Raw genomic sequence first — 21,144 nt, 5'->3', positions numbered from 1 at the left:
AACTCTAACCCTAGCTACAAGTGCTCAACTCTTAGGAACCCTAACCCTAGGATGGGGCACCCTACTCATAGGAACCCTAAACCTAGCTCCAAGTGCCCTACCCGTAGGAACCGTAAACCCAGGGCGGGAAGCCCTACCCATAGGTAACCTAACCCTAGATCCAAGTGCTCTACCCATAGGAACTCTAACCCTGGGGGGGGATGCCCTACCCATAAGAACCATAACCCTATCTCCAAGTGCCCTACCCTTAGGAACCCTAACTCTAGCTCCAAGTGCCGAACCCTTAGGAACTCTATCCCTCGGGTGGGGCACAATAGCCATAGGAACCCTAACCTTAGCTCAACATGCTGTACCCATAGGAACCCTAACCTTAGCTCCAAGTGCCCTACCCTTAGGAACCCTAAACCCAGGGCTGGAAGCTCTACCCATAGGAAACCTAAACCTAGCTCCAAGTGCCCTACCCATAGGAACCTTAACCCTACCTCCAAGTGCCCTACCCTTAGGAAGCGTAACCCTAGCTCCAAGTGCCCTACCCTTAGGAACACTAAACCCAGGGCGGGAAGCCTACACATAGGATCCCTAACTCTAGCTCCAAGTGCCCTACCCATAGGAACCCTAATCCTAGTTCCAAGTGCCCTACCCATAGGAACACTAATCCTAGCTCCATGTGCCCTACTGTTAGGAACCCTAAACCCACAGCAGGAAGCCCTACCGATAGGACCCCTAACCCTAGCTCCAAGAGCCCTACCCATAGGAATCCAATCTCTAGGGCGGGAAGTCCTACCTTTAGGGGTTTCTGTCTATCAGAACGTGCAAAGATACATTCCCTCTCCGCTCCCACCTCCACAATGTCCCCACCATATGATTCCTTCACACTGAGCCACTTACCGCAATATCCTGGAGTACCACAAACAGTCTTCATGGTGTCCTGCTCATCCACTATCTTGGACAATCCAAAATCACCTGCAAGGGACCAGATGGGCAAAAAAAGGACTGTTACGCTGACAGGTGCCCAGTGGCTGCCGTCGGGGTCAAGTCTTTGATCCTAAACAATCACAGCCCTTGTTAAAGCCAACTGGGTGTGCCAAGCAGCCTTCTTTCAGTGGAAGGAGCAATTCAGCCCCTTTATGTAGCAAAACAACTGCAGACAATGGAGGCTACCACGGGAGGCACAAAACTGCCCAGCCACTCCTCAGCAGAGCTAACCCAGATGAGCTAACAGGAGTTGCCCTGGTTGCCCAGGCTACCACACTGGTTTTGCAACCTGTGTGTACGAGGGCTCATCCATACTTGAAAGTTGGTTTGGGGAATGTTTATCCGCATGAAGTGATCCAGAACAATGGTTGCGCAAGCAGCACATCCACCACGCCTTCTTATCCTAGGTTAAGCTACTCCCCTTTGGGATCAGCATGTCCACACAGTGGTGGGCTGTTTTGAAATCAGCACTCAGCAGCCTGGGCAGATATCCCACGCATCTCAGCTGGGCTTGGTGCATTCTCAGATTTCTCCTCATGGCATGTTGCAGGATAGCAAGAGAAGGCACTGGAATTCTGAGACTTGGGGTCAAACTGAAGAATTCCCATTAATTTCTCTCATTGCATCTCTGCCTTCATTTGGCTTTAATAAGCCAGGATTTAAATGGGGGAGGTGACATCCAGTCACACAGGTAAGCAGACTGGTTGACACAGGTAGTCAGCCAAGCAGTGTGGGATCCAGAGGGAGGACTGCCAGATGTGGATTCAGGACAGGGATGGAAAACTCATCCCCAATGTCAGCAAACTCATTTCTCCAGTGGGTTTATTAGTGTAGGTTGAAACATCAGATGACTGTAAAGAAATCTTTTGCATGTAGGTACAAGACACTTTCCCCCCAAAAAAACTCGTGTTAATCCAAACAACTTTCAAGTGCAGACAATTCCTGAGAGACAGAAAGAGAAGAATGGTGACCATGACCCTGAGATGGAGATTCTTGGGCACAGAGCTCACTGGAGAGGCAGACTCGGGGATTTCTGAGCAAGGAAACTGCCTTCTGTTAGTTTCTATTGTGATCAGGAGACAGGTCTGTCTGTGCATTTTTTTTGTAAATAAGATTATAGCCAAGAATAGACTCGACTCGTAGTGTCGATCTGTTCTGCTCCTGTAAACAACCCAGCAAGAACCCAAATATTGGCTAATCGCTCACGCCAAAGGGGCAACGGTACCGTGGCATGCTCCACAGCCAGCATGGGGATTTCAGCTGATAGGCTTCTTTGAATGTCCTAGCCTCAGTTTAAGGGAGTTTCGAATTCACTGGGATGTAAATGCCTAATTCCCATAGGCTCCTTGGAAAATCCCAGACTGAATTATTACTATCCAAGCCATGAAAAGGAGGAAGTAACTTCCACCCTCCCTAGAGTAAAGGAGAAAGCTGGGAAGGAACTGAGTCACAATTCAGGGTGAAATCCTGCCCCATTGAGGCTAGTGGGAGTTTCACTATGGACATCAATGGGGTCATTCTACCCTTTTTCTCTCATCTGATCCTGGGACAATGCAGTTCCACACCACTCCCTTACTTAGAGCAAACTGAAGGAGTATAGTCTATTCTAGCCCACTGAAATCAAGAACCAAATTCCCACTCCCTGTCGGACTGGGCCCTAGCCATGGACGGTAGCTGCCTTGGCACCGGAAACCCAAACTCTGCTGCTTGCCCCCCAGACATACCGATTTTGAGAGGAGCATCTGGGGAAAGGTCTGCATACAGGAGATTCTCTGGTTTCAGATCACGGTGGACGACTCCATTTTCATGCAAATACTGGAGAGACAGAGAATGTGAAGCAGGGGAGAAAAAGCCAACTCCGGTTCAGACAAAATGCAGGGATGATATAAAACAGCAGCGTTCAGAGTATTAATTATGTTGAGCCAAACCCTGGAGAGTTTGCTCAGGGCCCGATTCTGATACCGTTATTCACATCGAGTTGCAACTTTCTCTACAAGTGACGTCTCATTCCACTGACATCCATGGCACCAGGAATAAGGTATCGTTCAGTGTCAATAAGGGTATCTGGTCCTTGGTTTTTGGCCAGTGTAATTACACTGCTACTGGTATTCGCCATTTATAAGCTAATTACTTACAAATCACCATTCACACTTTATAGCGTGACCAGGAAGCATTGCTGAATGACTGGTAACATCAAACAGCATGAACTCAAGTTGAATGGCAAGCTCAGTTTCCCAACCCCCTCAAACGGTTGCCCAGCTCCCTCTAAGATGGCGTGGTTATCCATTCCGAATGCTCATCAACTTCTGGCACGAATCCTCTATGACTTTGACTCAAAGAAAGGAGGATGGAAAAGACCCGGTGGAAAACCTCAGCTCCGATGGCTGGATGACATCAACAGACACTTGTCCCCAGAACACGCCAGACTTGGTTTAGGATAGAATGTCATGGAGGCGCATAACCGGTTCAGAAACCTCTACGCTGTATCAAGAGCGTGAGACTTAGCTAACTGTACTGTGATTGCCCCAAGTGATGGACCCTGGTTCTTTATAGACACATGTCAAAAGAGAGTAGCCAGATCTCCAGCTGGCGTAAATTGGTGTAGCTCCACTGAAGTCAATGGAGTTATGCCGGTTTACACCAGTGCGGGATTCGTCCCAATGTGAATTTGCAGTCTGATTCAGACACAGCTCATCAGTTCATATACAAGCGGTCGCAGAGAACATCTTCATTGAGGAGATCAACCTATGAAGACTTTGCAAAGGAAGAAGATTTGTGTCTCGAAGAATCACAAAATACCCACGTAGATTTCCTTACCACACTGCTTAGTTTGTATTAAACAGAGTATGAGATTCCATTGACAGAACTATCCAAATCACATAGGACCTTACTCCCTTACATGGCAGTGTAAAGGGGCCTTGGTGTGGATGAAAATCAGGCTCCAGTCTTTGTTCAGTTCTAGACAGAGTTCTCAGCAGACAAAGACAGCTGAAGATTAGAACTCTCTTGCAACAATGAATCATGCTTTGTCTGCACCCAAGCACTCCTAGCCAACAGAAACACATGGGCCACCTGGTGTTAATCCATATGCCACAGACACAGAGATAAGTCACCCTGTAGTTGCTGAAGTAGATATTGTGCCTGGCACGTAGCTAACAGTTATAAGTGACTGGACGGACCTGTGGGAGAGTCTTTGAGAACTGGCGGGTGGCTTGCAGGAAAGGAGATGTACACAAGTGGGAAAAGGAGCCAAAGGGAGCAAGGAGAAGAGAGGATATGGAGGAACGAGGGGGGCCTAAGATGAGAACAGAGGAGGCAAAACGCAAACCACATTATCAATGAGTAGATTGTAGGACCCAGTAGCTGGGAACCTGACCCAAATACCAAGAGACCCGACTTCCACCCCCTGCTCTTCCATCGACCTAGCATGTGACTATGGGCAAGTTGTTTCCCTTCCTTCCCCTTGGTCTCTCTTCCTGTTTGGAATGTAAGCTCTGCCGCCCGCTACGGGCAGCACCTAGCACACAACCAAGCACCCGATGCTTCTATAGTATGAATAACGGCACCTTGGCTGTGTCCAGAACTACATGAATGCGGAGAGAAAAATATTCCCTTTGGCCCATATTGATCAGCCGCTATATTATATTGTACTGATCAGCTATAGGAATCTAACGCTCCTCCACCAAGCACAGTTAGCTTACAGAAACCACCGCTCCCCTACAGTAACCTGCTCCCCCCTTAACGCTGACCTGCTAATCAGCTTTCTTTATTAAAGGGCAGGGATGAGCACATCTGGGGAGCTGCAGCATGTTGCCCTGGTTTGTTGTGTGATGCAGAGCACCTAGAGATCCCCAAATCCCAATTATTTCCTTAAAACCCCCTTTGCTGGACACCTTACTCCTGGGTACATTGTTGCTCTCTCCCTGCCTACGTGGATGGAGGTGCAATTTCCACACAGGAGATTTTCTGTTTCGAGCTTCCATTTTTAAACCCTCTGTTGCCATAGAGACTATCTTCAGCTAACCTTTCCTGTAGAGAAACAGTGACCTTCCTGATACAAATCCGAGGTATTTTCTCTCTGTCTCTTTGATCCTCTCCAGAGCACAGATCTGAAGAGGCAGCTCCTATGAACAATGCATCGCGGATTCCTTTGTGAGTTGCGGGGATTTTTCAGTTGCACAAAAACACAGTTTGGCAGATTTTGCAGCTGTTGTAAACTTATTTGTGAAGACTGACAGCGCTTGCTAGAAACACGCCTCGTGATGACAGGTTTCCCCCAAAGCCTAAGTCCCCACTCATTGATCTAATAACCAGCCCCTGGGGCAGTTTGAGCATATCTAGGGCCACCCCACCCTCCCAAAACCATTTTGATGGGTTCCCCCTTTGTCCCAGTGGTCAGCACAGAAACAGTCCCATTAAAGGGACTCTGTAAAGATGGCACCTTGGCCCTGCACATGTTTGTTTTAGTCCTGGATCCGAGCCATCCAATTCAGTAGCTGCCTCTAGCAGCGTCCAGTCGCTGTAGGTGGGCTTGAGCCTATAATGCCTCTAGTTCACTGTGCAATAATTCACATGGAGGAGGGACTGGGGTAGAGGATCCCATATCCAGTAGCAGACGGTGGGAGCATGAGCTCTGATCTCGCTTCCCTTGTGCATCAACAGCCCAGCGGCCAGCTAAATTCCCATTCCGGAACGTTTATCATTGACGATGGCAGAAGACAACGCCTGAGGCCAAGGGCACACAGCTTTATTTTTAGAGGCCAGGTTAGGCTCGCAGTGCTGGCAGTCGGAAAGATCTTACTTTGATGTACAAGCTTCCCCGCTAGGGAAGTCGCGGAGGCAGGATAAGGAAAGGAGCCCCTCTGTTTTATATGCAGGGGTCCTAGCTGGGCTGTGTTCCAAGTACACGACATTTCCCCCTACTACAATGGGGAGGCATCCAGTTTTCTCTTTCCTCCACAAACACAGGGTACAGGCCTCCCTTGTAATTATGCTTGGACCTGCAGCACTGCTGCTGTGCTCTTCATTTCACCAAGGTGCCATCGTTACAGGGTCTCTTTAATGGGACTGTTTCTGTGCTGACCACTGGGGCAAAGGGGGAACCCATCAAAATGGTTTTGGGAGGGTGGAGTGGCTCTAGATATGCTCAAGATGGGGAGGGGCCACCGGTTAACAGAACAAAAGCCAAGCTGCAGCTGTTCTCTCGGGTACTCAGAGACCGACTCCTTTCTTATGCCATTTGGCAGCAGGTTTATAAGACCGGCGTCTTAAGCAAAATGCCTTAAATATCCATAATATTTCATTTACATTATCTTAGCGCCTATAGGGCCCCATTGTGCTGTACAGACATAGAATGAGAGACAGTCCCTGCTTGAAAGTGTTTAACCAAAATAGACCAGGCAAAGGGTGGGAGAACTGAAGTATCATCATCTCCAGTCTACAGCTAAAGGAACCAAGGCACAGCTAAGTGACTTGGCCAAGGTCACACAGGGAAACTGTGGCAGAGCCAAGAATTGAACGTAAACTTCTGAGTCCTACCATGACGCTTTAACCACAAAGCTCCCCTATTCTCTCTGAACAGCCCGTGATCCAGTATAAAGCAGGTGCCCCCCCGTCATCTTGTCCTTGTGAATTCATGTCAGATCTCCCGGAATTATTTCAGTCAGGGGGAAAAAATGAAACATTTCCATTCAAAACCACTTTGCGGTGTGAATTTTACCTCAGTGTTATTTTTTTAAAAAGTTTAAAGAAAGAAACAATAATGAAACAAAACATTGTGTTTGACACAATTCCCCTCCCGCCCCCAACTTTTTCAATTACATCAGTTATTTTCCCAGCTCTAATGGTTGCGATCCCTTGACAGCTGTCCATGACCCCCAGGGTTTGACAGAGGCAGAGAGGCCAAAATACCATAGAAAGATAAAGAAATAGTGGCAAACTTACAGATACAGCTTCTAGGATCTGCTTGACCACATGAGCTGCATCTCTTTCGCTGTAGAATCCCCTCTCTACAATCCTGTAAGATGAAAACAGCAAAGAGGTCACAAAGAAGCCTGCATAGCAATGGCACATCCTGACCCCGTGACGGCTCACAGCCTGCCCTGGAATCAGTTCCCACCAAGTTTTAGACCTTTTCGCACTACGAGGCTCTTCTTCTATAAACCATCATCCTTATTTCTGCACTTGGCCAGTTCAGGCCTGGAAACAGGAAGGGAAAAGCCAAGGTCTGATTACAGAACCTGGAGAAAGGTTCAATTCCAGCCCATCGTGTGAACTTACTTCACTTCCCTAGTGGAAACTCAAATGAAGCCCAAAGAAAACAGCTTTTCCCCCCTTCCCCAAAAGATATCTCAGCCCACACCAACTATTCCAAATAGATGTAAGCCCAGCTCTTTACCAGCTATCATTCATCTGATGCTGGCTTTTCCCAGAGGTAAATGTAGGGCATTAGAGAATCACGTCTTGTGTCCCTTGCTGGCCACTTGCAAACCACTTGGTTTCCTGAATTGACTGGATCTATGAGCCTGGAGCTGGAAAGCTGGTAATTTAGTCCCTGAGCCACTCAGCTCTCCCTTCCATCCTCCACCTTTTTGGTGGGGCTAGACGTGTCTCCTTTTATTAAGAATTTGCAGGTTAAATGAAGGTCTAGCTGAGTACCTGTCAAAGAGCTCTCCTCCCGTCACTAGTTCAAGTATGAGCACAATCTCAGAGGGCGTTTCGAAGATCTCCTTCAGTTTGATCTGAAAAGAACAGAAACAGTTCACTCACAGCCCTGCTCCCTTGCCAGAAAGAGACCATTCTTCCAACCGCGTCCATTACAAGCCAGATGCAGTGGCAACTTTCCGCCAGCCCTGTACTCACTGTAAATCAATTTATTCCCAGAATAGGTTAATTTGTTCATGAGATGCATGTTGGGGAGGCTCATCGTGGTGAGAGGAATAAATAAATGCAGAACAGATTGTGTAGATGTAACAAGTTTAGCATCATCGTAACAGGGCTGCCGTCAGCAAATATGCCTAATTTTTTTTTATTTGAACATGGAATTTTAACTGTTCAAAATAGGTTTGCTCACTTAATCAGGCATTTAAAAAAACCAAACAAATAACCCTGCAAATTAGAGCAGGGAAACAGACCCGCACACCAGGCATTTATTCTCTCCAGATCCTGAAGCTTATTATTGTAAGTGGAATGTGCTGTATCCTATGAAAGCTTTTTAAATTAGCAGCCCCTCCATCCCTGCCAGGAGGACTGAGCAACCTCTGCTGCACACATTCCTGTGGCTTTGCAAAGCCTATTGTCCTTGTCTCTTTCACTCAACCGCTGGTTCTGCTAATGGGAGAGTTTTACTCCTAAGGGTGAAATCCTGGCCCACTGAAGTTAACGGGAGTTTGCCATTGACTTCAGCAGGGCCGGGATTTCAGCCTGAAGCTCTTGGGCCTGATTCTCATGCCTGGTCTATGCTTCCAATGTCGGTTGACATAGTCATGGTGCTCATAAGTGTGAAAAATCCACACCCCTCGGCTCTGGAGCCCTGCTGATCTAGCCCCCGGGTAGATGCAGCTAGGTGGGTGGAAGAACATTTCCATTGCCCTAGTTACCGTCACTCAGGAAAGTGGAGTTGCTACAGTGACAGGAAACCCCCTCACAGTGCTGTAGGCGATGTCTACTCTACGGTGGGCTATACCACGATAGCCCCTCTAGGGTGGATTGGCTTCAGTTACTCCACTCCTGCACTTGGATCAAAGAGAGGAGGAGATGCAAACTCCTTGTTCAGAGGCTTGCCTGCGGTCAGTTACAGCAGCCTTGAGGCTACTCTAACTTATGCTCTGGTTCCCACCATGGGAAGCGAACATAGCTATGGAGCATTGCATTCTGGTCACTTCCCTGATTCACTGCCTAGGTCAGAGAATGGGAACAAGGTTGGAGCAGCTCCCTTATGCCAGGTCTGCCGTGGCTGGGCATGACCCCTGCACAGGGGGTACTTCGGGGACTGTCTCCATCCACTCTAAGGCTGCTTTCTGATGCCACAGCCGTGTAAAGGGACCTTAGTGTTACTGAGAATAAGGGTGCTTGCATTTACAGTCCTGCTAATCCCAAGTGTCTAGGCTTGAAAAAATAATGAGATCCTCTTTAAAAAATCACAAGATTTTTATATATATTTTTTGTTCTTTTATTTGCCTTCTGAGCTTTGAGCCTTTTGATGTCACATTTTCAGGTTTTCCTAATCAACTGCGAGCACTAGAAACTGGCTTTAAAAAATAAAAAGCATGTAAGCCAAGGGTTTTACATAATCCCATGACTCCAGGAGTTGAGGCTTTAAGGGAAAAAATACCAAATATCATGAGACCCACATTAAAATTGCCAGAATTGGCCACGGTGCATTTATGCTGGAATCGCCAACTGCAGCTGAGGTATCTGCCCTTTCCTGGAACAAACTGGACCATTATTCCAGTATGTTATTTGCAGCATCCTTAGATCATGAAAGGACAAAAAGGACAGGAAGAGAAAATTAAATGAATGTGTGCAGGAGATACATGATTGGGTCCCACGTGCCTATGCACAGCAAACTTCTTTTGCTACAGCCAGATGTTTTAGGAACCTCTCATGTTTTAGGTATTGATTGTATACATCATTTTTCATGAATAAGAGACCAGCTCTGTTACTTTTGAAAATGTGACACTGGGCACCTAAGCCAGTTAGGCAACTTTGAACAGGTCACCTGTGACACATGGGCTGTTTTGTCACGAGGAAAGCAGAAAAGAAATAAAATTAAAAAAAAAAAAAAAAGAGACCGCTCACATTGGCCCTTTGTGCCAATGCAGCAAATGTGGAATGAACAGGGCTCATAAAAATGCATCACGTGCATTTTTTTAATGGAAAAAAGAAAATTTCACAGTGCTTAAGACTTCTGTGACACTGTGAATTTCATGGGGCTTTAATCATTACCTCCGCATGAGACATTGTGGAAGCTTACTGTATTATAATACTACACAGAAGTGCTATCATTTTCCTATTAACTTCAAAAGTTTACAATCCTATTATCGTCTGCTCTTGAGGTGGGTATGGAATGACAGCGAGAAGCGTACAGATGTCACCAGTGTAAATATTGAAATGAAGCGTCATTTAAAAATATATCGTTTGAACGAGGGAGTGAGCAGATCCTTACCAAAGCCATTCTGATTTAAACACTAAAGCTGTCCAATTGGTTATGTCAATGTAGCTGGCCTGTAGCTGCGCCTAGTTCTGGGGTGGGCGAATTAAGTTTTCTACCCCCTTTATAACACTCCAGAGGCAATCTCTCCTTTGCCTCTCCCCCAGACTCTACACAAACAAGACTTCAGAGACCATGTGGTGCATCTACAGCAAATGAGGGACAGATCCTCACCTGGTATAAGCTGATATTCCTCCACTGGGCTGATTGACACCAACTGAGAAACTGGTCTCGGTTTCTATCATATCTTTTAAAAAGACGTAGGGTAACATATTCAAAAGTGGCTTGATCTTGTTCCATTGAAGTCAATGGGAGTTTCACCATTGATTTTTATGAGAGCAGGATCGAAACCCAAGTGATTTAGGAGTTGAAGTGTCACTGTGGGACATAGGCCTGGTTTACACTTAACATTTAGATGGACATAGTTATGGTCACCAGGAGTGTGAAAAATCCACAACCCTGAGTGCGGCAGCTGTGCCGACATAATCCCTGATGTGCACGTGGCTAAATCAATGGAAGAATGCTCAAGGAGGTGGAGGTGGTGGAGTTCCTACAGTGAGGAAAACCTGTAGGCTATGTCTATATTACAGGGTTGTACTGGGATAGCTAAGGTGCCACAGACAGCCTTAGGTGCTCTTGAAAAAAACCCCTCTTAACAAAATACAGGTTGCCAGTCATTCACTCGCATCAAAAGAGGAGAACTGAATGCTGAAATCAGTCTTGAAAGCAGGTGGAAAAGAATCAGACCCTCAGAGCTTATCAGGGACGTTAACAGTTATGTCCCTTTGGGGACTTACCCTTTTGGCCCCAATTCAGGATCTCTCTTGAGCACACGCTTAAGTATGTGCCTGTTTGAGATAGAATTTAAGAATACGGAATAATAGATTCTAAGGCCAGACGGGACCACCGTGATCACCTAGTCTGACCTCCTGCGTAACACAAGCCGTAGACTTTCCCCCATATAATTCCTGCAGCAGATTGTTTAGCTCAGCCCCTGGCAGGATCAGTAGCTTGAGCGCCCGGGCAGAGCAGACAGAGCTGCGTGATGCATGTTCCATGTGGCCTGACAAGAAGATCCCATTGAGGCGGTCGCCTTCTGGGTGTTAAATTGCTCCAGTTCAACTGCTTGCCGGCTGTTCCAAAAGGGGATGCTTTCCTGCACCAGAGGTTACTAATGGAAATATGAATATAGCTGGCTCAGACCAGGCAGCCTGCTCCAGCCCTCTAACAACGGGTGTCCAGACCTTTTCAGTGATGATTTCCTGGCAGGGAGCTAAGAATGTGAAATAGCCTCTCTGGGGAAGTACTGCAAATTCCTTTGCTTGGGGCATTTACAGCACTAGGAAATGTCATACAAGGAACTCTGTGTGTGTGTGTGTGTGTGTGTGTGTGTGTGTGTGTGTGTGTGTGTGTGTGTGTGTGTGTGTGTGTGTGTGTGTGTGTGTGTGTGTGTGTGTGTGTTGGGGAGGATAGACAAAGGACAAAATCCATTCCTGGAGTGAGTGGAGTTACACTGGGGGTGTATTTTCCCCCAGCCCCCTGATTTCCAGCTATTCCCTGTCCTATTGGCTTTGCTTTTCCCAGGAGGGTCTTTAACGATTACAAGCAGGCAAGACTTCCATTCTCACTCTCATCCCCACGAGGAGGGCGGGGATTGTTGAAAGCTCCTTCACCCCGGGGAGATGGCCAAAAGCAGCATTTCTGGGAAATGGGGGTTACCCTGCAACAATGAAAATAAAATTCAGATTGCCTGGCGTTTTGCGGACCTGTGAAAAAACCATCCATTTACAAATGGGCGCTTTTCTTCCAGGGATTACATTACAGCCCAACATGCACAGGGGACAGGAAGGTAGAAAGCAACCATCTGGCCTCCTGGTAATTCCAAATCAGCTGGGGAAGTAAACAGACAGGAATAAACCTCTGGAGATAGAAAGGCCTGGAAAGGGGTCCAATCCTGCCCAGCGCACAGCCCCCACAGCTCAATGGGCAGCGCTGGTGCTTAGCCCCGGTAGAATTAGCAGCTTGAGTGTCTGGGCAGAGTAGAGGGAGCAGCGTGTCGCGTCAGTTACATGGAACCTGACAAGAAGGTCCCATCTAGGCTGACTCCTTCTGTAATTATATCTGTTCCTGCGCATTACAAACTGTTCCAGTTCAATTGTCATTATCCTCTGAGCGCTGCATTATATCCACACCGCTCTGCTCATACCGGCGAGCAGCTGAGAGCTCAGATGTTGGCAAGAGATGGCCTGGCGTTTTCAACTTAATCTTCCTTTGTAGGATTCGTTACAAACAGGCACTTTTCTTTGGCATTCATTTGATCTCCTCGATAGAAATCGCTTACCGAATGGAAACCCTCCAAGGGGGGAGTCTAGTGGCCTGAACATCAGAGCTGGAACACCTGAAAGACCCCTGGAAATTCAGACAATGGCAAACCCCATCAGGGCTCATTCACATCCCGTCCTTCCTGAGGCAGTGGGTAAAGTGAGTTCCATGCACTTTGCTGCTGGTCGGTGTTTTGAATGAGACCCTTAAAATAAAAATAAACCACAAAGAACAGAGTGGCCTGCCTTATAGCGGGGCTGGGATCCTGTGGGTCCTGCAGACCTGCTGCCATAATAGCGGGAATGGGATAAAAATTCAACAAACAACATGGGAGCAGGTGGGGATGGGTATTGTGGAGCGGGATTAAAAAAAACGTCCCGCGCAGGACTCTCGCCTGCCCCTTTAAGGGCCAGAGGCCTGGGGCCAGCTGTCCTGGTGGCTAATCAGATGCAGCTGAGCTGGGGATAGATCAAGATCTGCAGGAAGTGGAGCGGGACCACCGAAAGGGACTGTCTCTCGCAGGAGTCCTTGGAGAAGAGAGGCAGCAGGTTGAAGGCTCTGGGAGCTATGGCTGGGTAGACAGCCCCAGCTGGAAGTTTTGTTTTCCTTTGGAGAGTCTGGGCCTGGAGGAAAAGGCTAACAGCTGATTTGAGCATGACTGACAATTTCCCAGGTGGGCGAGGAAGGCTGCCAAGCTGCAGCGCGCATCTGCTTTGTGCAGAGAGGAATGATGACACAGAGACGTCTGAGGAACACATCTCACAGGGAGAGACTTAGGAGCTCCACTTATTAAGGCTTGGTCTACACTAGGAAATTAGACCAGTATAACTGCATCGCTCAGAGGCGTGAAATATCCACACCCCTGAACGACACAGTTATACCGACCTAACCCCTGGTGTAGACAGCGCTAGGCCTCCCGTCGACCTCGCTACTGCCTCTCGGGAGGTGGATTACCTGGGCCAACAGGAGAAGCCCTCCTGCCGGTGTAGCGTTTTAGGTGTAATTAATTCACTTCCCCAAGAGCTATGACATAGTGCCGTCTACACTGGGGGTTAGGTCGGTGCATTTTCACACCCCTGCGTGACATAGTTATACGAAGCAATTCTGTACTGTACACCAGATCTGCCCGTAGTTTATCAAAAGTCAAGAGGTGGCTTGATCTCGGTCTGCCAGTGCCCCTGTGCAGAGATGGGACCCAAGGACAGAGGGCTCGAACCTGGCAGGCAAAGGAAGAACAAAGCCCAGGGGGTGAGAGTGGCCGGGAGAAAAATTTAAACTGGAAACAAGGTGCAAATTGTTAAACTTGAAGGCAATTTGCCACTGGATCAGCTTCCCCAAGGGGGTGGCGAAGTCCCCCAACATCTGCCATCTTGAAACGGGAGATTTTTCGAAGGCACCCATGGGAGTTAGGCACCTAGTTGAATTCCTGCTGACTTTTGGAAGGAGGCTTAGACATCCAACTCCCTTAGGTGCTTCTGAAAATCCCATCCTGTATCAAGACTGGCTGGGACTCAACAGATGCTCTCGCTCAGCCGTTATGTTAATGGGCAGGTAGCAGGAGTCACTGGGTGAAACACAACAGCTCGGGTTATGCAGGAGGTCAGGGTAGATACAGGCCATAGGGGATCGCTACACGAGATAGGGGTTTGCTCCAGCATCTTTGGCCAAAGATTCCCTGCCCACTGTGCGCCTGGTGTTGCCCTTTGCCCCAGAGGTGGCTGCATTTCAGCAGTGCTGCATGGAGAGCGCTGAGGGGAAGCAGTTGGCGATCCAATCTGCTATCTTAGGGTCTGATACCTGTCCCCATCACCTGGGTGAAATGTGCTAGAGAAATCTACAGCATAACAACCAACAAATCAAAACTGCATTCTGTTGGGAAGATACTTTCCTCCCCCCCTTAGACGAGGTGTGTTTGTGTGTTTCTGTTTCTTTCTGGGCCATAACTGGACCCCAGCACCCCCGATGAGGATTTGAGTCACAAAGCAGCCACATGGCTCATACTCACAATGTGGGGGTGCGAAAGCCTCAGTAAGACACCAATTTCCGTCCGCACAATCTTTTTGTCAATCTAAAAAGCAATAAAATAAAATAAGAACAAGGACAAAAAGCTTTACATTTTTGAACTCTTCTGGATGTCGGGTTTGATCAGCACATAAATGCAGAGGCCTCTGCTGCTGTTTAAAACCTGCTTGAAATTAATTCTGAACCGGATCATATTAACTGCATGTAAATTCGCCCACTTTCACTCAAGCAAGTCTTCTAAATATGTATGTGAGGGGAACGCCCAAGAGCCAGAACCTTTCAGAGCAGCGCCAGCCAGGGCTGCAGAACAGAGAGCTGCACAGCTGTGTGGGAGACAGACTAGATAGCTGAAGAGAGCAGAGTTTCCATTGCCCTTCAGTTGGCTGGTCATGACCCTCTCTACAGAGAGAGGAATTGTAATCGATAGTCAAGGTTTGAGCCTCCGCTGCAGACAATAAACACGTCAGGCAGCAAAAGGGGTTTGGCAAAGGCTGCTTCAAGCCACCTTTTTGTTCCCCAAATCCGGGGGTTGGTGAGGGCTGGACTAGTCCCATAACCTCCAAGTCTGTCCTGAGTTATTCCTAGCAGCTCGGAAGGGGTCATTCCAGCAACCAGGAATTGCTTGGGTGGAGATTCCCCAGCCATGGTCTTAAGAACGGCCAGACGGAGTCAGGCCCAAGGTCCACGTAGCCCAGTATCCTGACTACCGACAGTGGCTAGTGCCAGGTGCCCCAGACGAATGAACAGAACAGGGAATCATCCTGTGATCCATCCCCTGTCGCCCATTCCCAGCTTCTGGCAAACAGAGGCTAGGGACACTATCCCCGCCCATCCTGGCTAATAGCCATTGATGGATCTATCCTCCATGAATTTATCTAGTTCTTTTTTGAATCCTATTATAGTCTTGGCCTTCACAACATTCTCTGGCAAGGAGTTCCACAGGTTGGCCAAGCGTTATGTGAAAAAATACTTCCTTTTGTTTGTTTTAAACCTGCTGCCTGTTAATTTCATTTGGTGACCCCTAGGTCTTGTGCTATGAGAGGGACTAAATAACACTTCTGTGTTTACTTTCTCCACACTAGTCATCATGTTCAGACCTCTATCATATCCCCCCGAAGCTGAAAAGTCCCAGTTTTATTAATCTCTCCTCATATGGAAGCCATTCCATACCCCTAATAATTTTTGTTGCCCTTTTCTGAACTTTTTCCAAGTCCAATATATCTTTTTTGAGATGGGACAACCAAATCTGCACGCAGTATTCAAGGTGTGGGCATACCATGGATTTATAGAGAGGCAATATGATATTTTCTGTCTTATTATCTATCCCTTTCTTAATGATTCCTGACATTCTGTTTGCGTTTTTGACTGTCGCTGCACTGGAGTGGATGTTTTCAGAGAACTACCCACAATGACTCCCAAATCTCGTTCTTGAGTGGTAACAGCTAATGTAGACCCCATCATTGTATATGTATAGTTGGGATTATGTTTTCCAATATGCATTACTTTGCATTTGTCAACACTGAATTTCATCTGCCATTTTGTTGCTCAGCCACCCAGTTTTGAGGGATCCTTTTGTAGCTCTTGGCAGTCTGCCTGGGACTTAACTATGTTGAGTAGTTTTGTATCATCTGCAAATTTTCCCACCTCACTGTTTATGCCTTTTTCCAGAACATTTATGAATACGTTGAATAGGACTGGGCCCAGTACAAATCCCTGGGGGGACACCACTATTTACCTCTTTCCATTCTGAAAACTGACCATTTATTCCTACCCCTTGTTTCCTGTCTTTTAACCAGTTACCAATCCATGAGAGCACCTTCCCTCTTACCCCATGACTGCTTACTCTGTGTAAGAGCCTTTGGTGAGGGACCTTGTGAAGGCTTTCTGAAAATCTAAATACACTGTATCCCCTGAATCCCCTTTCTCCACATGCTTTTTGACCCCGGCAAAGAATTCTAGTAGATTGGTGAGGCATGATTTCCCTTTACAAAAACCATGTTGACTCTTCCCCACAAATTAAGTTCATCTATGTGTCTGACAATTATGTTCTTTACTATAGTTTCAACCAGTTTGCCCAGTACTGAAGTCATGTTTACAGATCTGTAATTGCCGGGGTCTCCTCTGGAGCCCTTTTTAAAAATTGGCATTAGCTATTAGAAGTCTGAACCATGTGCTCCTCTGTGCCTGTCAGCTTTCCCCCAGCCCTTAGTTTAAAAACTGCTCTACGGCCTTTTTAATTTTAAGCCCCAGCAATCTGGTTCCATTTTGGTTTAGGTGGAGCCCATCCTTCCTGTATATGGTCCATTTTTCCCCAGGGCCAGAAAATTCCCCAGCTATGCATGCCTTCACTCCCCCAGGACTACACTGACCCTCTACCTCCAGGGGATTCTCCCATTTCCCCCGGCCACAGGGCTGCTTATTTCTTCCTCTTCATGGCATTAATTAGTAGCAGCCAAAAGTACCAAGAGAAGGAACATCTGCTTGAATCAATGCAGATGCTTTGCAGTCCAGGCGGAATTTATAACCATGCGGTTCTAAATCCAGACCTCAGCGGGGGCCTCTTCACTTATGGGTGAATTTAGGGTTGACCTCAACCTGCTAACTCATGTTGAGACTACAAACTGCCTTGTCTACACAAGGATTTTTTTCCTCCCATTACTTTCCATGTGTTGCTAACGCTTGCTCAGAACCTTTCAGAAATCATTGAGGACGGCGTCCCAGGTACTTACCGTCTTCTTCAGGATTTTGGCCGCGTACTGTGTGTGGGTTCCTTTCTCTTCACAGCTGTACACCACGGAAGTGGCACCCCTACAGAAAGAAGGAGAGGCCAACGGTGTTACCAATGAGAAAAGCCACGCCTGCTCAAAGACAACCTGCAAAGGGGGGGGGAGTGCACTTTTCAAGGATTCTTTGCGATGGATAAAGAAGGCAGAAAGGAGACTGAAGGGTGGTTTGCTGCTTGGTTTTGAAATTTGAGGTTCAGGTCTTGGCTTGCCTGGAGGATGGTCCTGGTCTATACAAGGGCTAAGGTGCTCATGCCAGCTTTCCAGCTCAGAGGCTGCTCGGCCTCATCGCATCATATCCACCCAGTCTCTGCTTCTAATACGCCTCCTTTTGGGGGCCACTTGTAACTGTGCTGAGGTTGCCTTTTCCAGATCCCAGAGCTGGACTGTGGGACGGGCAAAGCAGAGACTCGACAACCCCTCCCTTGGGGTGACACGCCCGCTGGGGCAGGACTTTGCTCAGCACTGTGGGGATGCCCACGCAGCACAGACCTGAGGTCTGTGGCTCAGAGTCATGCACCTCCCTTTGGAATCACGGGGCCTTGGTTTAAGGCATGTCTAGTCACCTTGGGCATATGTGGGAGGCGGTGATGTCTAGCAGATAGAGCACTGGAGTGGGGCACAGGAGGTCTGGGTTCTGTTCCTGGCTCTGCTTCTGGGTGACCTTGGGCATGTCACTTCCCTCTATGTGCCTCAACTTCCCATCTCTAAAATGGGGGTCTGATACTGAGCTCCTTTATCAAGCGCTCAGAGCTGTACGGATGAGAAGTGCTATGTAGAGCGAGGTATGGTGGGTATACATGCACTACTGCAACGACACCACCTGGGCCTCTCTCACCACGCTACCACCGTGGACTTTTCACAGCTGCAGCCCTGGGGGTGATGGGCACCATCATGCAGCACGTGGGAGCTGCTGCTCATTCTGCTGCTGTTGTGCCACCTGAGGGGGATGCAGAGACTGTGACCTTTGATTGCACCAGAATCAGCGCACTCAGCTGTGCGAGGGGCTTATATTTCTGGCTTTCCTTAGTAAAACCATTTTAATTAAAAATGGAATAGTGAGGCAGTCTAAATCCTTAAGCAGCTTTTAAGACAGAAAGCTGCATCTCCTTCCCCCACGTCCCAGTAAGTGAACCAGCTGCAAGGGGAGGGCTAAGAAGAGATTACATCCTTGTGGAGGAGCAGAAGGGGAGACTCTCGAGAGTGTACGACATGTGTGCTCCCTGAACAAGCCTCCAGGGCCAAGAGCTCCCCCTTGGCACCAGGATGCTAATGCCACCATGGTGCTTTCAATGCACAGTATATGGAGGGGATGTTATGATAAGATCGTTAATTTGGGCAATTGATCTTGGATTACCACCAGATAGGTCTGCTCAATGGTCTGCGGGGAGATGTTGGATGGGATGGGAACTGAGTTACTGCAGAGAATTCCTTCTTGGGTGCTGGCTGGTGAGTCTTGCCCACATGCTCAGGGTTTAGCTGATCGCCATATTTGGGGTCGGGAAGGAATTTTCCTCCAGGGCGGATTGGCAGGGGCCCTGGAGGTTTTTCGCCTTCCCCTGCAGCGTGGGGCACGGGTCGCTTGCTGGTGGATTCTCTGCAGCTTGAGGTCTTCAAATCAATTTTGAGGATTTCAATAACTCGGTCCTGGGTTAGGGGTTGTTATAAAATTGGATGGTGGGGTTCTGTGGCCTGCCTTGTGCAGGAGGTCAGACTAGATGATCATATTGGTCCCTTCTGACCTATGAGTCTATGAGTCTATGATGCCCTGCATACAAGATCCTGATCAACCCCATTTTACAGATGGGGAAATTGAGGCACAGAGCATTCTTATTAGCAACCTCAAGTCACACAGCCATCCAGGCACATGGCTGAGACTAGACACAGGTCTCCTGACTCCCCGGCTAGTGCTTGGAGCCCAGGACAGTCTGGGGTTATTTGGGTACACCCCCACTTTGAGCTGGAGGAGACATACCTGCACTAGGAGCTACCATGCTAAAAATATAATGGGTGGTGCGAGTGTTGGGAGGGGCTAGGTGCCCTAAGTACGATCCCGAGCCACCATTCACACCTCCAGCTGGAAGTGTGGACGTACCCTAGGACTGAGCAGTTGCTGCCTTTAATGATGCGTGTGTTCTTCTTTGTGTTAAAGCAGCGAGCGCTTGCATTTAACAGTCACACGGCAATCTGGCCTGCTGGCAGCCGCATTCTGCCACACTCCACTCGCCGCAGGCTGCTTCCCACGACTCCGCGCATCCCTACGCAACAAGACACCGGCTCTGTGCAGTGCCTGGGCCAGCAGCCTCGAAGACCGACACGCGGAAGGCTACATACGCCGCAGAGTTTGATCGACCATTTTCCCCAGCCTTGGAGGAACTTTTCAATTCAGCGCCTCTCCTCTTGCAGACGGTCACCCCCAAGGAGCAAACCCGAACTCCTCATCTCCCCCTCACAAACAAACCCAATCGAGTGGGATTGGACCCTGGTCATTAGGCCATTTGCAAATCCACTTAGCCTTCAGTTGCAGAGAGCAAGCTGTCTCTGGAGCACAGCTGATCTGTTCTGTTCCATCATGTTTTCGCAAAGGCAGTGAATGGGCTCTGCTGAACTGTAACTTCGAACTGTCCAGCCCCTAAGGTGAAGAGGGTAGTAACCAGCGCTTAATTTGTGCCAGGGTTGAACCCCGGCACCTCTAGGCTTGGCCAGGCATAGCCCCGGCACGTCCGGGGGTGCTGCATCTGGTCCAAAAGTAAAAATATTGCTTGCGCCCCGGTGCCTCTTTCATTACAAAGCAAGCAGTGGTAGTAACCCAATGCTGTTTGTGTCAAAAGAAAGAGAGAGGCTGCATTCCAGTGCCTGGGTTATTTGGAAAGGCTGCGGTTTAGATAATGGGGTTTGCCAGGGGACTCGTTTGTCAAAGGGCAATTGTCTCTCAACGTCCCATCACCCTCCAAATTGGAACAGGCTCAGTCCGTCACCCTCCAACCTCACGCCTGGCCCATACCTCTTCCACCAAGAACATTGCTACAGTGGGGCAGGACCCATGAGGTTATGGAGCCCCTGTCAGAGTGGGCACTGGGTTAGAGCAGGGCCTGTTGGCCCCCAGTGGCAGGGGGTGGCTGGGATGGGGGACCCTTCCATCCAGGATGACCCTGGGCACGAGCAGCCAGCAAGGATGCATGGAGAAGGTGTGGGGGAATATAGCAGCACCAGGTGATGCGAGAGGGGTGGGGGCAGAGATGGAAGATGTGGCCTCTCAGAGGTGGAGTGCAAAGCAGAAAGCCTCAGCCACTTTGCGTGGGGCAGGGGGTTGGAGCAGAACTGGGTGGAGCTGGGGGGCTAGATAAGAGCTGAGGCAGGCAAGGAAAGGGGGTTGGAGCACAGCTCAGGGGGCTGGAGCAGAGCTGCAGGGTCTGGGAGCAGAGCGTGGACCATGGTAGAAAGCTGGGGGAGGGCTTGTGGGGGCCTGACATGGGTCTGGGAAGGAGATCAGAGAAGTGGGGGCAGGAGGGAAGCTAAAAGGGCCTGGTGGGGTGATTGGATCAGGGCTGGGAGAGCTGAGGACTGGAGTGGGATGAGGGAGAGCTGGGAGGATGGGATCAGAACTAGAGGGGAGCAAGGGGGGCCAGGGGGACAAGCTGTAGGTCTGCAGAGGGCCTGCAATGAAGCTGGAGGGAAGCTAGGCAGGGGCCAAGGTGTGGGAGATCTGGATTGCGGCTATGGGGGCACCAGCTGAGGGTCCAGAGATGTACAGGAGGCTGGACTGGGGCTGTGGGGAAGCTCAAAGGGGGTGGATTTCGCAATGGGGAAGGGGGTCCCTAAATTATATTT

General features: G+C 48.7%; 1 protein-coding gene across 1 annotated transcript in view; it reads right to left on the bottom strand.

Annotated features, from left to right (window-relative positions):
* LOC127040123 (calcium/calmodulin-dependent protein kinase type IV-like) overlaps nt 1–21,144 on the bottom strand; it is a 45,003-nt gene that overhangs the window by 11,028 nt on the left and 12,831 nt on the right. The window contains exons 2-7 of the mRNA XM_050933922.1: nt 17,260–17,338; nt 14,514–14,576; nt 7,633–7,715; nt 6,919–6,991; nt 2,700–2,790; nt 889–963 (exon numbers count right to left, since the gene is read on the bottom strand). Coding sequence (XP_050789879.1) covers nt 889–963; nt 2,700–2,790; nt 6,919–6,991; nt 7,633–7,715; nt 14,514–14,576; nt 17,260–17,338 — 464 coding nt within the window. The remainder of the gene's footprint in view (nt 1–888; nt 964–2,699; nt 2,791–6,918; nt 6,992–7,632; nt 7,716–14,513; nt 14,577–17,259; nt 17,339–21,144) is intronic.

This window comes from Gopherus flavomarginatus, chromosome 24 (assembly GCF_025201925.1).
Source record: "Gopherus flavomarginatus isolate rGopFla2 chromosome 24, rGopFla2.mat.asm, whole genome shotgun sequence".
NCBI classification, from domain to species: Eukaryota; Metazoa; Chordata; order Testudines; family Testudinidae; genus Gopherus; species Gopherus flavomarginatus.
The sequence above is the reverse complement of the archived record's forward strand: the minus strand, read 5'-3'. Positions and strand labels throughout refer to the sequence as shown.